Source organism: Bubalus bubalis, chromosome 12, assembly GCF_019923935.1.
Source record: "Bubalus bubalis isolate 160015118507 breed Murrah chromosome 12, NDDB_SH_1, whole genome shotgun sequence".
NCBI classification, from domain to species: domain Eukaryota; kingdom Metazoa; phylum Chordata; class Mammalia; order Artiodactyla; family Bovidae; genus Bubalus; species Bubalus bubalis.
The window spans coordinates 2,655,151-2,669,452 of record NC_059168.1 but is presented as its reverse complement, the minus strand read 5'-3'; the positions used below and the strand labels follow the sequence as shown (position 1 = coordinate 2,669,452).

At 53.1% G+C, this 14,302-nt stretch overlaps 1 protein-coding gene across 4 annotated transcripts in view; it reads right to left on the bottom strand.

Annotated features, from left to right (window-relative positions):
- The window catches only part of CNNM4 (cyclin and CBS domain divalent metal cation transport mediator 4), a 37,243-nt gene that overhangs the window by 4,748 nt on the left and 18,193 nt on the right, over positions 1-14,302 (bottom strand). For 2 of the 4 annotated variants that reach the window (XM_025260649.3, XR_006543177.2), the window contains exons 2-6: positions 5,282-5,425; positions 4,914-5,048; positions 3,777-3,946; positions 3,454-3,550; positions 1,863-1,925 (exon numbers count right to left, since the gene is read on the bottom strand). In XM_025260649.3, coding sequence (XP_025116434.2) covers positions 1,863-1,925; positions 3,454-3,550; positions 3,777-3,946; positions 4,914-5,048; positions 5,282-5,425 — 609 coding nt within the window. The remainder of the gene's footprint in view (positions 1-1,862; positions 1,926-3,453; positions 3,551-3,776; positions 3,947-4,913; positions 5,049-5,281; positions 5,426-14,302) is intronic. The other 2 variants (XM_025260651.3, XM_006059875.4) reach the window with 1 other exon arrangement.

Below are 14,302 nucleotides of genomic sequence, written 5' to 3'. Positions count from 1 at the left end.
AGAGACAGAAAGTGAATTTAAACCAACATACATTAGTCACGTGGTGTGTTAAAACAGAGGTCCTAGAAATTTTAAAAATACGAAGGTTTGTTTCTGAATAATGAAATTATGATACTTAATTTTCTTAGGATTTTTCCTACTTTTCTACTTTTCTAAATAAGCTATGTTACTATTAAAACAAACCCAAAAATGTAACAAAAAAGAAAACCACAGTAATTTTGACTTGGTAATTCCATTTCTTTAAAAAATATTCTAAGGACATATCTTAAATACAGAAGAAGTTTTTCCATAAAGAGGTCTATATCATGCCATTATTTAGAATACAGACCCCCATGAACATGCATAAGGGGAAGTAACAAACAAAGGCATCTCTGCTTAGTGAGACCCTGCATAGCTCTAACTAGAAAGCTTATGGAAAAGTGTCTTGGTTCCCATATTAGGTAAAGACATTAGAATTCAAGCCATGTGTGTGTCAACCCCGCCATCTATGAGACAGGAGCAAGTGCAGGAGAGGAGAGGGAGGCTGAGGGGCTGGCCAGTAAAGGCCAACACGGTCCACTCTGTTCTCGTCAGGCAGCCTCCTGCTCAAAGGCCACTCATCACAGCCAAAAGTTGGCTGCGTCTGAATGGGACCAGTGACTGCTAAGTCATCCTTTTACTTTTTTAAGAGAATCCGTTTGTTTTTTTTTAAGTGTGCTTTCGTATATTTAGGAAGGAAAGTAGCCCAACTGTATGAACATCAATGGGAAACAGGAGCCTGAAGCGATAGGTTTCTAGGACAGCCAGGGTCCCGGGAGTTGCTTTAAGCTATGCACTGAAACTGGAGCTCAGAGACACTCGCCATGCTCCTCACCCCCGGGCTCAGCAGCCCAGGCTGCGGGTCTGCCATCAGGACCTCTGCTGCCCCAGTGTACATGGGATATGGGGATCCCATGAACTGAATGATGCTGGGGCCAACACGGTTCCCGCAGACCCTGGTTCAGCGCTCGGGAGTGTGACCTGTGGAAGGCCAGAAACAGCACAGGCCTTTGGCCTTTTCCCAAATACTTCCTGGTTTGACTATAATAGAGAAAGTACAAGTAGTAATTGAGCTCTAGCTAAACATTTTATATCAATTCTCTTGCCTACTGCAGCCAACAATTCTTAAGAAGTGGGCACGTGTCTTGTTCCTGTTTCACAGGAGGAAATCAAGACTCAGAGACAGTCAGCTACCAGAACCATTCAGCCGGTCTTGGCGGAGACGCCACTCAACTAGGGCAGTCTGAGTGGCCGCACTTCTAACTCCCAGAGGCTGCCTCCCCGTGGCTGGTGGACACCATTTCAGCCACAGAATAAAAAAGCAAAGCTTGTGAGGATAGGTGGGAAGTGTTTTTTTAGAGAAAGTTGCATGTGTGTGTGCTCAGTCGCTTCAGTCGTGTCCGACTCTTTGCAACCCTATGGACTGCAGCCCACCAGGCTCCTCGTCCTTGGGACTCTCCAGGCAAGAATACTGAGAGGTGACTAGTCATCCTGCTGAAGTCTGTGTGGCCCTGAGCAGCAGGGCTCACCTGGCCTGGCCAGGAACAGCCTTTCACTCCCAGCCTGTCACCTGCGGGTGTATGTATGTGTGCACGAGTCTTCTCAAAGACTGAAGGGCCTTTGGGGAAATGCTTCCAGGACCTGGGCCAAGGGACACAATAACACAGAACCCCAGGTCAAGCAGAACCAACGCTTGTCAGGCTGGCCCACACATGTGAACAGGTGGGGTGCTGGGAGGAGGGGCAGAGGTGGCCCCACTGCCTGCTGGGAGAGGTTAATGCAGCAGCAGGATGCAGGCTCAGGCGACAGGAGGCAGTGCAAATTTTCTAGCCATGCCTTGTTACCTGAGAGCCAGGAGAGCAGGGAGTTCCGCTTGCCAGGCGGACACCCAACCAGGGTGGAAGGTACTGGAGCAAAAGAGGAGAAGGTCAGTGATGGGTGGGGTGGACACAGAGCCACAGGAACAGCATGGAGAAGCAGACCTGCTGGGGCCAGGCTGCCTTGAGCAGAGAAGGGGCACTGGCTCTGATGGGGAGGGTGCTCAGAGCCCACAAATGAGCCCTGATCAGAGAAGGGCAGAGGCTGGCGGAGTGAGCCCAGAGTTCTCACAGTGAACACAGAGCCTCCAGAAGTCATCTGCCCTCCCTTCCGGCTACTGCAAGTGGAAAGCAGGGGCCTCCAGGTCAAGACAGGGCCCAGGCCCCCAACCCGGCTCTGAGGCATCGCTGCAGAGAAAGAGCGCTTAGAGGAACGTCCTGTGATGGTGTGCCCTGCTTTAGAAGGCTTCCCCAAGCTGGATGGTAAGAGGTCCTCCTGGGAGGGGCAGAGACGTCCTCCCCAGGCCTGGGGCACCTGGGCAGGGGCACCTGTTCCCAAACCCGGCTCTGGAGCCTTGTTTCCCATCCCCCTCCCTGCAGGTGCCTGCTCATGCCGGTAGATGAGCCGAACTGTGTCAGAACGCATGTGTGCCCGGCCGCCCACACGGGGGTCATCTTTGTCAAAGGAGAGCAGCAGCCATAGCGTGGAGGCGCCCCTCCCCCTACTACGCACTGCTCAGCACCAAAGCAGACTTCCCCTCTCCAGCCTGCAGAATCTGCAGCTGCTCTCAAGGCTTGGAGGCATCATACCACTAGCGAGATGCCAAGTTGGGTGACACGTGGGCCTTGTCTGCAGGAAGCCCACTCCAGCCACAGGGCTCCTCTGGTAACAGGAGCCTGAGCCACCTAACACTGGGGAAGCAAAGGGCACCGGGGTGGCAAGAGAGGCCTTCTCAGAGGCTGCCCAGTCCTTTCTCTGTCCCCAAGCTCCTTTACTCCATTAGAACTGACTCTTAACCAAGAGGCGGTGGCTCAGCCCCTTTACTGCATGGCCAAAAGGCCCTGGCCTGGCCCCCGACCACAGGCGCCTTGGATTCCTTACCCCATCCAACTCCCCTGGCCCAGTCTTCACTAGTGAGGCCACACAGCCTCCTTCCACCTGCCTCTCTCTCAACTGTTCTCCACCGTCATGGCCACGGTGGCCTGCCTGCCCAGGTCGCCCATTCTGCTGGTGTGGGTCCCCCTGCTCACAGGCCACTAACGGCCTCCTGCTTCGTATCATGAGCAAACACCATCGACTTCCTGGGCCTCCCTGACACACACCCACCAGCTCCCTTGTCTCCTCCAGGCTGTCTCCTCCATCTCAGAACGCACTCTCAACTCCCCTCCAGGCTCTGCTCAGAATCCCCTTCCCATCTCCTCCCTCCACCCTCAGACCCCTGTCCCCATGGGCAAATCATTTCTCCAGCCTACCTCCTCAAAGCCCAGGCCCTCACTGGCCTCCCCTCCCTGAAGGCACCTGGGCTATGAGCCTGCAGACGGCCCCAGGTTCCGGGGAAGCAGCCCGTCCATATCCTGAGCCCCTCCAGACGTGCTGGGGGGTGGTTCAACAACTCACCAGAAGGGGCTGAGGACAGGGCCATGGTCCCATAGTAGGAGAAGGCACCCGTCTCAAACTTCATGTTCTCCTTCCCGGCCTCTACCTCCACCTTCCCCTGAAAGAGCAAGGGTCATGGTCACAGACTGAGAGGAGAACACCACCAGGGAGAAAAGCCTGAGGCGCAAAGGAGGAGCGAGGCGTGAGTGGGCGCAGACCCCGTGGAGGCGCTGAGACCAGGAAACCACGAGGAGGCCAAGGCGGGCCTCAGGAGGAAGATGGGCAATGGGGGGTGGGAAGAGGGCAGGCGAGGGGGCAGCACGGGCACAGGGGCACAGACCCACCTGCAAGATGAGGATGAAGTAGTCCGCCGGCTTGTTGCGAGTGTACAGGTAATGACGGATGTAGTACTTGTTGTGCTCGTCGAACTTGAGCTCCTGGATGACGTCTGGGTACTTGAGCAGCCGCAGCAGGATCTTCTCTGATACCAGAGAGGGGCTGAACTGGGGGACCTCTGAGGGAGGAGAGAGGAGAGTTTCACAGGCCAGGCGGCACCTGGGGCTCGGTCACACCTGCACTGGACAGCTCCTCATCGCCTGGCCCTGCCTCCCTGGGGCGGGCAGGGGGCGCACCCTCGGCTCCGGCCTCAGTAGACATGAAGCTGTCTGCCTGCTGTAACCATGGCTCCTGCACTAATAGAACACGACCTCGGACGCATTCCTTCACCTGAGCCTGAGGTTCTTCATCTGTAAAATGGGGATCTAAAACGTCATGGGGCCACTGCTTGCTGAAATGGGGTAACAGACGTGAGACACTGAGCCGGGCGCCTGCCGTGCGGAGTGCCTGGTGCTACTGTCAGAGTCCACAGCGTCCATGTCCTGGCAGAGAAGTCACAGGGTCACAGCTTCAGCAAGTGAGGGCGGGAAGGAAGCCAAGAGTGAGGGGAGAGGACAGGGCAGGCCGGCATGCTCCCATTTAATCACCCAGGTCTCCAAGGGAGCTATGAATCGGGGGTGAGAAGAGAGAAAAATGATTGACTGGGAGGTCAGGTCCCGTGGGACCTGGCAGATGCAGGCGGAGGGGAGGTGGAGAGATGAGAACAGAGCAGGATCCAGGGGCTTGGAGAGGATGAGCGGGCAGGGCTGCAGGTACACCTACCGGGAGGCGGCATGTGGAAGGGCCTTCTCCCTCCTCAATGGGGAACCTGGTGCCCACCTCCCATCCTCCCAGCACAAAACTTCCAAAACAAACCCGGACGCTTCCTGGAAGTTTGCAGCAGCAACTCATTAACAGGGAAATAAACTGCAGGGATTGTCAGGGGTGGGGGCGGATGGAGGGACAACACCCTGCCCCCTTCCAGAGGCAGGCAAGCTTGCCCGGGCCCTTCATCTGCCGCAGCCCTCTGGGGAGGAGAAGCCAGGACGTCTCCCTCCACGGCTATATTCTGCCCCTACCCGAAGGGCCCCCCCTCTTGCTCTTACCTGTGGACAGGAAGCGATGAGCAGCCAGAAGTAGCTGAGGTGAAATTTTCACCTTGAGTTCATTGTCAGCATCTTTGAAGGCTGAGAAGTCGCGCTTGTTCTTCTCAGAGACCCGTTTCCGGCTTCGGTTGTCAGCTGCAAGAGAGAATCTGAAACTGAGGCCAGTCCCGCAAGGACTCGGGAACAGACTAGAGCCCATCCGCTGGCTCCCAGCTGAGCGGGGCCTCTTTCCACCAGAAGCAGCAGCAGCAGCATCTGGACCGAGACATGAAGGCCGGGAGGAAGCATGGCCCTGCCTCACACTTGGCCTTCCCACCCCAGGACAGCAGGGGTCCGTCCAAGCGAGCCAGGTGGGGCCAGGAACTCACTGTACATATCAGACTCGTCCAGGATCTCGGACTTGATGATCTCCTCGATGACGTCCTCCAGGGTGACCAGGCCCAGCACCTCGTAGAAGGGGTCACCTTCGCCCTCGTTGTTCACCTTCTGCACGATGGCCAGGTGGGACTTCCCTGAGGAGAAAATATAATGAGTTGGAGGAGCAGAGAGACTATTCCTGAGACTCCTCGAGCAAAATATTAACACATTTGGGGTCACGAGTCCTGAAGCTGTTGCTGGAAACGGATATTGCTTTTACAGAAAGGGAAACCAAAAGTATCTTTTAATTTAGGACCATGTGTTTAAATAGAATGAAGACGGCAAGTCCCTGCTTGGTGTGGTGTATCAGGGGCTCCTGGGAAGGGGAGAGCCCCACCCTGACAACCTGCAGACACAGACAACATCTGTCAGAGCCCTGTGTGTGCCAGGTGGACACGGGGCTCCCCGGGGGGCCTCAAGGGCCACCCACATTCCTTCAGCCAGTGCCCCTTGGTAAAACTCCTCTTCGTGTACCCAGGAGCCATGATCCTGCCCCAGGAAAGGCTCTCAGTTCCCAAAGCCATTAACAAATTAGCCCAGGCTATAATTAGGCCAGGCGGGTACTATAATTAGAGGAGGGCCACCCTTGAACCCCAAACAAGAGAAAGTTAGGAGGCAGAGGGTGGGGAGGAAGGACCCTCCACAAAGCTGAGTGGAGTGGCCAGGCTTCCCAGGCCTTCTTCTGGGGTCCCACGCTTCTCACAGGTCCCGAACCCCAGCAAGAGACAATGACAGGGCCTGGCCCGCACTCTGGGTTGAAAGGGACTGTGTGCCCCCAACACAGGGACACGGGCCTGGAAGGGCCTAAGGGGAAAAGAGCCGGAGGGCGGTGAAGGTCAAGTCAGGCCTGCCGCTCAGCTTCCCCTTCATGACCCAATCGTAGCCGTGACTCTGCACCATGTCCCTGGAGGAGGTTCTCCAGGTCTCCAGGGTCCCTGGGAAGCCCAGCCCCAGGACGCATCTTCACAACTCCCAGGGGCCTTGGAGGGGGAACAGAGAAATGCCACTTCCTGTGACTGGCATTTTATAAAATAAAGCCCCAAATCACAGAGTACACCACATGTGATGGGGGAAGTATTGCCCCTTTTATGAAACTTTACCACAATGTGCCAGTCACTGTGGTACACTGATTTCCACTTGTGGTCAAACAAGGGCTTCCCAGGAGGCACTAGTAGTAAAGAACCCACCTGCCAATGCAACAGACAGAGAGATGCAGTTTCAATCCCTGGGTCAGGAAGATCCCCTGGAATCCCCTGGAATGGCAACCCACTCCAGTATTCCTGCCTAGGACATCCCATGGACAGAGGAGCCCGGCAGGCTACAGTTTATAGGGTCACAAAGGGTGGGACACAACTGAAGCGGCTTAGCACGCATGCACATGCTCAAATAATTCTCAGCACCTTGCCAGGCAGAACCATGGCTAGACTCGATCAAAATTTCCCGAGGATCTTGAGAGATGAGCCAGCAAGAGCTTGGCCAAGGTCCTCTGTAGGCAGCGGCCAGTCAGGGACCTGAGCCTAGGGTCCAGCCCCCAGCCTCTTGACCTGCCAGATGCCCTCTGGAGACAGAAGCAATGTCCCCAGGGGCCTGGGGCAGCCAGTTAAACTATGTCATGGGGCGGGGAGGGGAGCCAGGATTAAAGCAAGGCAGCTCTTAGCACTTTCGGACCGACACGCCCTAATTAAGCCTGGCAGTACCCGGTGTTGGGGAGACACGCAGGTCCTCACAGGCACTCTGTCTGTTGGGCAGGTCGGTCACCCATTTCAGCAGGCCAAACTGGCAGTATGTCTCAAAATTCAGGGTCCCTAACCTTGGATCTGGAAATTTCAGGGGTAGGAACTTTTTCTATGGATGTAATTTTCAAAATGCAGAAAAAGCAAAAGGGTTCATCAGAACATTCAACAATCTCAAACCTCAAGGGCAATGGATGGGGAGGGAGGTGGGATGGAGGGTCAGGATGGGGAACACATGTACACCAATGGCTGATTCATGCGAATGTATGGCAAAAACCACCACAATATTGTAAAGTCATTAGCCTCCAATTAAAATTTAAAAATTAATTAATTTTTTTTAAAAAGGTAACGGAGCAGGGGCTACTGCCGCTCTGGGGAGAATGTGGCAGAGCGGGATGGACCAAGCATGGAAGGAAGCCCTGGCGAGACTGCAAGGGGACAGGATGCATGGCGCCGTCTGCAGACACGGGGGATGGGGGTGCTAAGCTGCCCCGTCACTGTCGGGGACGCTAACGATGGTCACCTCTACGGGTATTTGGAGTTTGAGGGAGGGCCTCAGTACCCTTCTATATTGTTCTACTTGCTGGGCATGTTTCACTTCTACAGCGTTTTTTTTTTTTAATTGAGAAAAAAATAAAGGGGAGAAACAAATTAAAGGGAACAAAGGGAAAGTGGTGAGAGAGGGTAGACAAGGACCCTCCGTGCCTAACCCCTACCGCAGACTGAGCCCCGGGAGCAGGTGGGTGTCAGATATGGCTCAGTTAGGGGGTCCCTGCTCACAGCCTAGAAGTCGGAGCCCCTGGAGAGAAAGGACAGTTCCAGTAATCTGAGGAAAAGTCTTCCCCTCCGACTGATGATGACTGCAGCCATGAAATTAAAAGACTCTTGCTCCCTGGAAGAAAAGCTATGACAAACCTAGACAGCATATTAAAAACCAGAGACATCACTTTGCCAACAAAGGTCCATACAGTCAAAGCTATGCTTTTTCTGGTAGTCATGTACGGATGTGAGAATTGGACCATAAAGAAGACTGAGCACTGAAGAACTGATGCTTTTGAACTGCGGTGTTGGAGAAGACTCTTGACAGTCCCTTGGACAGCAAGGAGATCCAACCAGTCTATCCTAAAGGAAACCAGTCCTGAAGCTGATGCTGAAGCTCCAATCTTTTGGCCACCTGATGGGAAGAGCTGACTCATTGGAAAAGACTCTGATGCTGGGAGGGATTGGAGGCAGAGGAGAAGGGGATGACAGAGGATGAGATGGCTGGATGGCATCACTGATTCGATGGACATGAGTTTGAGTGAACTCCGGGAGTTGTTGATGGACAGGGAGGCCTGGCGTGCTGTGATTCATGGGGTTGCAAAGAGTCGGACACGACTGAGAGGCTGAACTGGACTGAGGAACCCTGTAGGTGAGCGGACCTGGGGCACCGCCCTCGGCCAGCCCTGCCCTGTAGGCTAAGAGCTTGGAGCCCCAGCGCCAACTGTGGCTGGCCAGGTGGGGCCCCGACACAGAGGTCACTCTCTGATGACCCGAGTATGGACCCTGGGCTGTGTTTTGCCTTTTTCCTAACTTATCTGTCTCCAGCGAGGCCATTCTTCGGTCTTAGCAGAACCTTCTCCCCTGGCCACAAAACCTTCCTTGCCCAGGTCACCAATGACCTCCAATGGTGGCGTCTCATTCCCAGGAGACCTGCCCAGGCTGCGGTTTCTGAGCACCTTTCTCCCTCCTCCTGGAAACCCTCCCTCCCCTCGGCTTCCAGGCACAGCTCTCCTGGTGCTCCTCTGCCCCCAGGGCTGCTTCTCCTTCCTGAGAAGAGTCCCGGGGCTCAGTCCTTGCCCCTGGCCCTTGCCTCACGACTTTAAATACAAACTATACATCAAGGCATCTCCAACAACTGTTTGCAGCCCTCTCCTGTGCCCTCTAGACTTCCATCCAGCTCCTGACTGACAGCTAGCTCCACATGGATGTCTAATATTGGGGTTTTCCTGTAAGATGTTATGGAAAAAAACCTGAATCAACTTTTTGGCCAACCCAATATCTTGACCTTGACTCGGTCAACCTCCTGCCCCAGACCTGTGGAAGCGGATGGGGCCCTGGGGGAATAAACTGCTTCCACTACTTCTCTACCCTTCTACATCCAGCCAGTTCAGCAGATCCCATCAGCTCTGCCTGCAACGGACACCCAGAATCCAACCGCTTCTGGGAGCCTCCACTGCAACTGCCACATGCTGCTATTGTTGTTTAGTCGCTGAGTTATGTCCGACTCTCTGTGACCCCATGGACTGCAGCCCACCAGGTTCCTCCGTCCATGAGATTCTCCAGGCAAGAATACTGGAGTGGGCTGCCATGCCCTCCTCCAGGGGATCTTTCCGACCCAGGGATGGAACCTGGTTTCCTGGGTTGCAGGCGGATTCTTTACCCTCTGAGCCACCAGGGAAGCCCAAGAATACTGGAGTGGGTTGCCATGCCCTCCTCCAGGGGATCTTTCCGACCCAGGGAGGAACCTGGGTCTCCTGCATGGCAGGCGGATTCTTCACTGAGCCACCAGGGAAGCCCAACAACACTGGAGCGGGTAGCCATGCCCTCCTCCAGGGGATTTTCCCAACCAGATAAGGAACCCAGGTCTCCCGCATGGCAGGCGAATTCTTTACTGTCTGGAGTATGCTGAGCCACGGGCATCTCCTCTCACCCAAAGAGCGAGATCCTAAGTCTTCATCCTGGACCTGAGTCTACTCTCCACACAGCAGCAAGGGGGAGCCCTGCTGCACCCCAAACCCTCCAGTGGCTCTCTCACTCCACAGAAACGCCACACTCCTCACAGAGGCCTGGGCCCCAAAGCCCTTCACGCTGCCCTCCTCTCCAGCGCAGGTTACTCTCAGCCCCCTGGCTCTTCCTCAAACACATGAGGCCGCTCCCTCCGCCTGACCTGCTCCTCCCCCAACACCTGCCGGCTCAGCCCTGCTTCAGGCCTGCGTTCAATGTTCAAACGTCACCTTTCGGTGAGGCCTACCCAGAGGGCCTCACTGAGTACTGCAACCCTTCCTCCAGCCCCACAACCCAGGTCTTTATCACCTACAATAAACAATAGAAAGTGCTTGTTCATTGTGATTATCGTTTTATAGCCCATCTTCTCCCACTAGATTGAGAGCTCCATCATAGCCCAAGGCTTTCGTCTGTGTTCCCAAAACTCAGAACAGCGAGCGGCATGTAACAGGTGTGCAATGAACACCCGTGGAATGAATGACACAGTTCACGTGGTTGTGCCTTAGGAACCAACGGTGCAGGGGGAGAAGGACAGAGACTGGGTAAAGAACCCTTCTGAGTTTTAGTCATCAAGAAGCTTTTGGGATCTCCCAGGGGTCCCAGTAGGCTAGGACTCTGTGCTTCCAATGGAGGGGGCCCAGATTCGATCCCTGATCCGGGAACCAGATCCCATATGCTATAAGTGAGACCCAGTGCAACCAAATGAAATAAACAGAAAATATATTTAAAAAAAAAAAAAAAGAAGCTTCTATAATTCAGAAATTACTGTTAGCTGATTTACCATTTAGAATAAGAGGATCAACTCAGGACTCAGATTTGTGACTCTCATTGTATGATATTTATTAAATCTAATGTAGAATTTTATTTTAATGAGCCACCTCATTTGATTATGAGTGTCCATTCAACTGGATAACTGGGTTTTGGGGGATGGTAGGAATGAGAAATGAGACATGTAAACTGACATAATGTGTCTACTCCAAAAACTGATAATCCCACATTTTCCAAAGCAGTCCTAATTAAAAAAAAAAAAAATGTAGCAAAAAGATTATATTTGGCTGAGCCATATGAAATTACTGATGTTTGAGTATTTCCAACCGAAAAAAAGAAAAAAGACAATTTCAATTCAAATGGTTTAACCAGTCTAGGAGGACTCAGTATAGCTTCTGTTTTCTTTTTTATACTTTCCTAAATAGAAATTCTAACATTTCCATAGTCAATAGTACAATCAGAAAGAAACTCGTAAGACAGAAACTCTTACAAACGTTCTCACGTTGCTTCTTGGGGCTTAGGGCTTCCCATGCCTTCTACACTCAAGCACTGCGAGGACGGGGAAAGTCCTGTGGGGCCGGAGGCACCTTGAAGCTGCTGTCCCCAGGTCACCTCTGGGCCATATCTGGCTGCAAGCTTGCCCGCTCCGCCCTGGTCAGCCTTGGCCCAGGTCAGAAGCCTGCACGTGAGACCTCGAGAAACCCTGGTACGATTGGCAGGTACAGACTGCCAAGTGGCCCAAGCAAGCCTGGGCCTCTCACTGCCCTCTCCCACGGGGAAGAGGAGGCGAGCAGAGGGAGGACCCAGAACCTGCCTGAGTTCCTCAACAACCCTCCCCACCTCTCCACCCTTCACCCTGCCCAGGCTCAGCCCTGGGTGCCCTGTGAGCGCTCACTGCCCCCGCCATGCCCCAGGTCTTCCTTTCAGTACTTGCAGGGCTTGTCTCATCAGCCGCCTGGCATCCAGCCAGGTCAGGATGCGGCTCGGCAGGGCACGGTAACTCACTCCTCTCCAGGCATCCTCCCACCACCCCTCACCCAATGCCAGCACACAGCAGACACTCCAAAGTCTTTGCTAGAAACACACAGGGAGGTCTCCAGGGGCACCGGAAAGCCCATTCCTCAACCCGCCACAACTCCCTTTTAGCAAGCGCCTGTGTGCTCTTCTCCCCCATAAAAAACCTTTATAGTCTCTCAAAGACCATAAGAAAAACACGTTACTAGGTGCTGGATTTCAAAGTCCACAAGGGCTCCAAGAGGCCCTGCTCACCTGCTCTAGCCGCCTTTGCTCACGAAAAGATCCAGGGGCCCCAGATCAGACGCGGGCATCCCACAACCCAAAATGGTGTCCTCGGCATCTCTTTCTGGCCTCCCAGCAGGTCCCATCTCCTGCCAACCCAGGTTCCAGGGCTGGCCCTGAACTCTCAGCAACCCCTACCAGGAGAGGAGCTGGCCAGGCTGCCAGAAGACAGAGCCCTGGGCCACAGGTCGGCACTTGCAGACAGTGGGCACCCCGATTTCCTGGGAATCCCCCTCCTCTGCCTCCCTCCATCCGGCCAGGGCAGGATTAAGCTGACTATTAATAGTGCTGACCTCAGCCAGCAGGAGGAGCCTCGGCCCAGCCCAGCAGGAAGGCAGGGCTGGGCAGGAGAGGAACCAGAGAGGCAAAGCACAGCCCTCCCAACCCCCAGTGCCATCAGTTCCAAGGGGGTGGGAGAGTTACACACGAAAAGAATGTCGCAGAATATCTACAGCAGGGAAGGCCTGACTGGGGAGGGCTGGAAGGGAACTGTTTAATCCATGAGCAGTTTAAAAGAACAGAGGGACTCTCCTGGCGGCTCAGTGGATAAGAATCCACCTGCTAATGCAGGAGACATGGGTTCGATCCCTGGTCCCAGAAGATCCACGTGGCATAGTGCAACTAGGCCCCTGTGTCACAAGTACTGAAACCTGCATGCTTTAGGCCCCCCAAGCTGCAACTACCGAGTTCGAGGGCTGCAACTACTGAAGCTCTTGCGCCTAGAGCCTGTGCTCTGCAACATGAGAAGCCACAGCAAAGAAAAGCCCCAGCACTGCATTTAGTGTTCCCCCACTTGCTGCAACTGGAGAAAGCCCACACACAGCAACAGAGACCCAGGGCAACCAAAAATAAAATTAAATAAATGTTTTTAAATATTAAAAAAAAAAACAGTGACAAAACTTTTTAGTTTTTTAATTAAAAAAACACCGGGGAGGTCCTTAATTCATTAGAATCATTTTAATACATTAAAATATGAGGCTTTGGTGACTAAAGGAGAGCGCTATTGGAAAGAACAATGAAACTTTTCCGTCATGATCTGACAGTGCATCAGGATGTAGACATGTAAGTCCTGGACTAGCCAGTTTTCTGTCACTCCTAAAAAGGACCTTAACACAAAGGCAGTGCCCAGGCCACGAGCAAGGTGTGCCCAGGAGGGTCCACCCAGTGTGGCTCGGGACACAGTGCGACAGCCACTACAAAGGCGAATGTAGATGCAGGTTTATTTTAAAAGACGGTGGCTCACCATCTGTGTAAAGCAGATAGCTCCAGAACAGGGCAGTAAGAGTGGCGGCGGTTTCTTTCACTTTGGCTTAATGCATTTTAGGGGCAAGATGGTAAAGAATCTGCCTGCAATGCAGGACACCCTAGTTTGATCCCTGGGTCTGGAGGATTCCCTGGAGAAAGGAATGGCAACCCACTCGAGTCAGTATTCTTGCCTGGTGAATTCCACGGACAGAGGCCACAGCTCATGCGGTCGAATTTTAAATGGACTTTAAAGTCAATCTGTATTACTTTTTAATGTTTCCATTTATAATCAGAAAAGAAAAGAAGCCTATCTCGTTTTGAAGGGGAAAATCAATCTAGTTCACTGCTGACTCATGGGAAGAAAACCCAACAAAAACATCTACAGTGGCAGGATGAGGCTGACTCTGACTTTTAATTCTTAATCATTTTCCACTTTTCTGAAAGTTTCTATGATAAAATCCACTACTTCTATTTTTATTATAACTAAAAATATAAGGCACACCTTTCTGCACCTGGCATGTTGCACTCGGCCACGTCACTGCAGCACAGGGCTCCTCAGCTGCCCCGTGGACAAATCCTGGTAGGGGCCAGGATGGAGCTTCTGCTGCTGGACACATGATTGTTTCCAGGTTTCCTCCTACTGCAGACAGCCCCGCAAGGATAATCCCTCATTTGACACATGTGAGATAACATTTACAGATGTGGAGTCACTAAGTCAAAGGGCAAATTTGACAGAAACCTCCAAACTGCTTTCTCCAGGATGTGTCCGCATTTACACTATCACCTATAGAAATTACACCTGGTGGTTCCTGACTCATTCCTCCATGTCTAGATACACAGCAGGTACTCCATAAGTAAGCTACTCAGTAAATATCAGCAGTGAAAATACTGCCTTTTGGTGGGCTTGTAAAACGAAAGACATGAAAATGGATGGCAAGAAAAAGGGTTCAACAGAGTAAAGCAGAAAAAAAAAAGTGATATGGGGACAGCCTCATGGAAAAGAGAAATGGAAATGGAGACACAGGTGCTCACTTGCACAGGAGAGCGCAGGTAAAAAGGGGTTCATAGGCTGAGCAGGAAACCAACCAGCCCAGCCACCCTGAGCAAGACAACAACGCAGGGGCTTCCCTGGTGGCCCAGTGGCTAAGAATCCACCTTCCA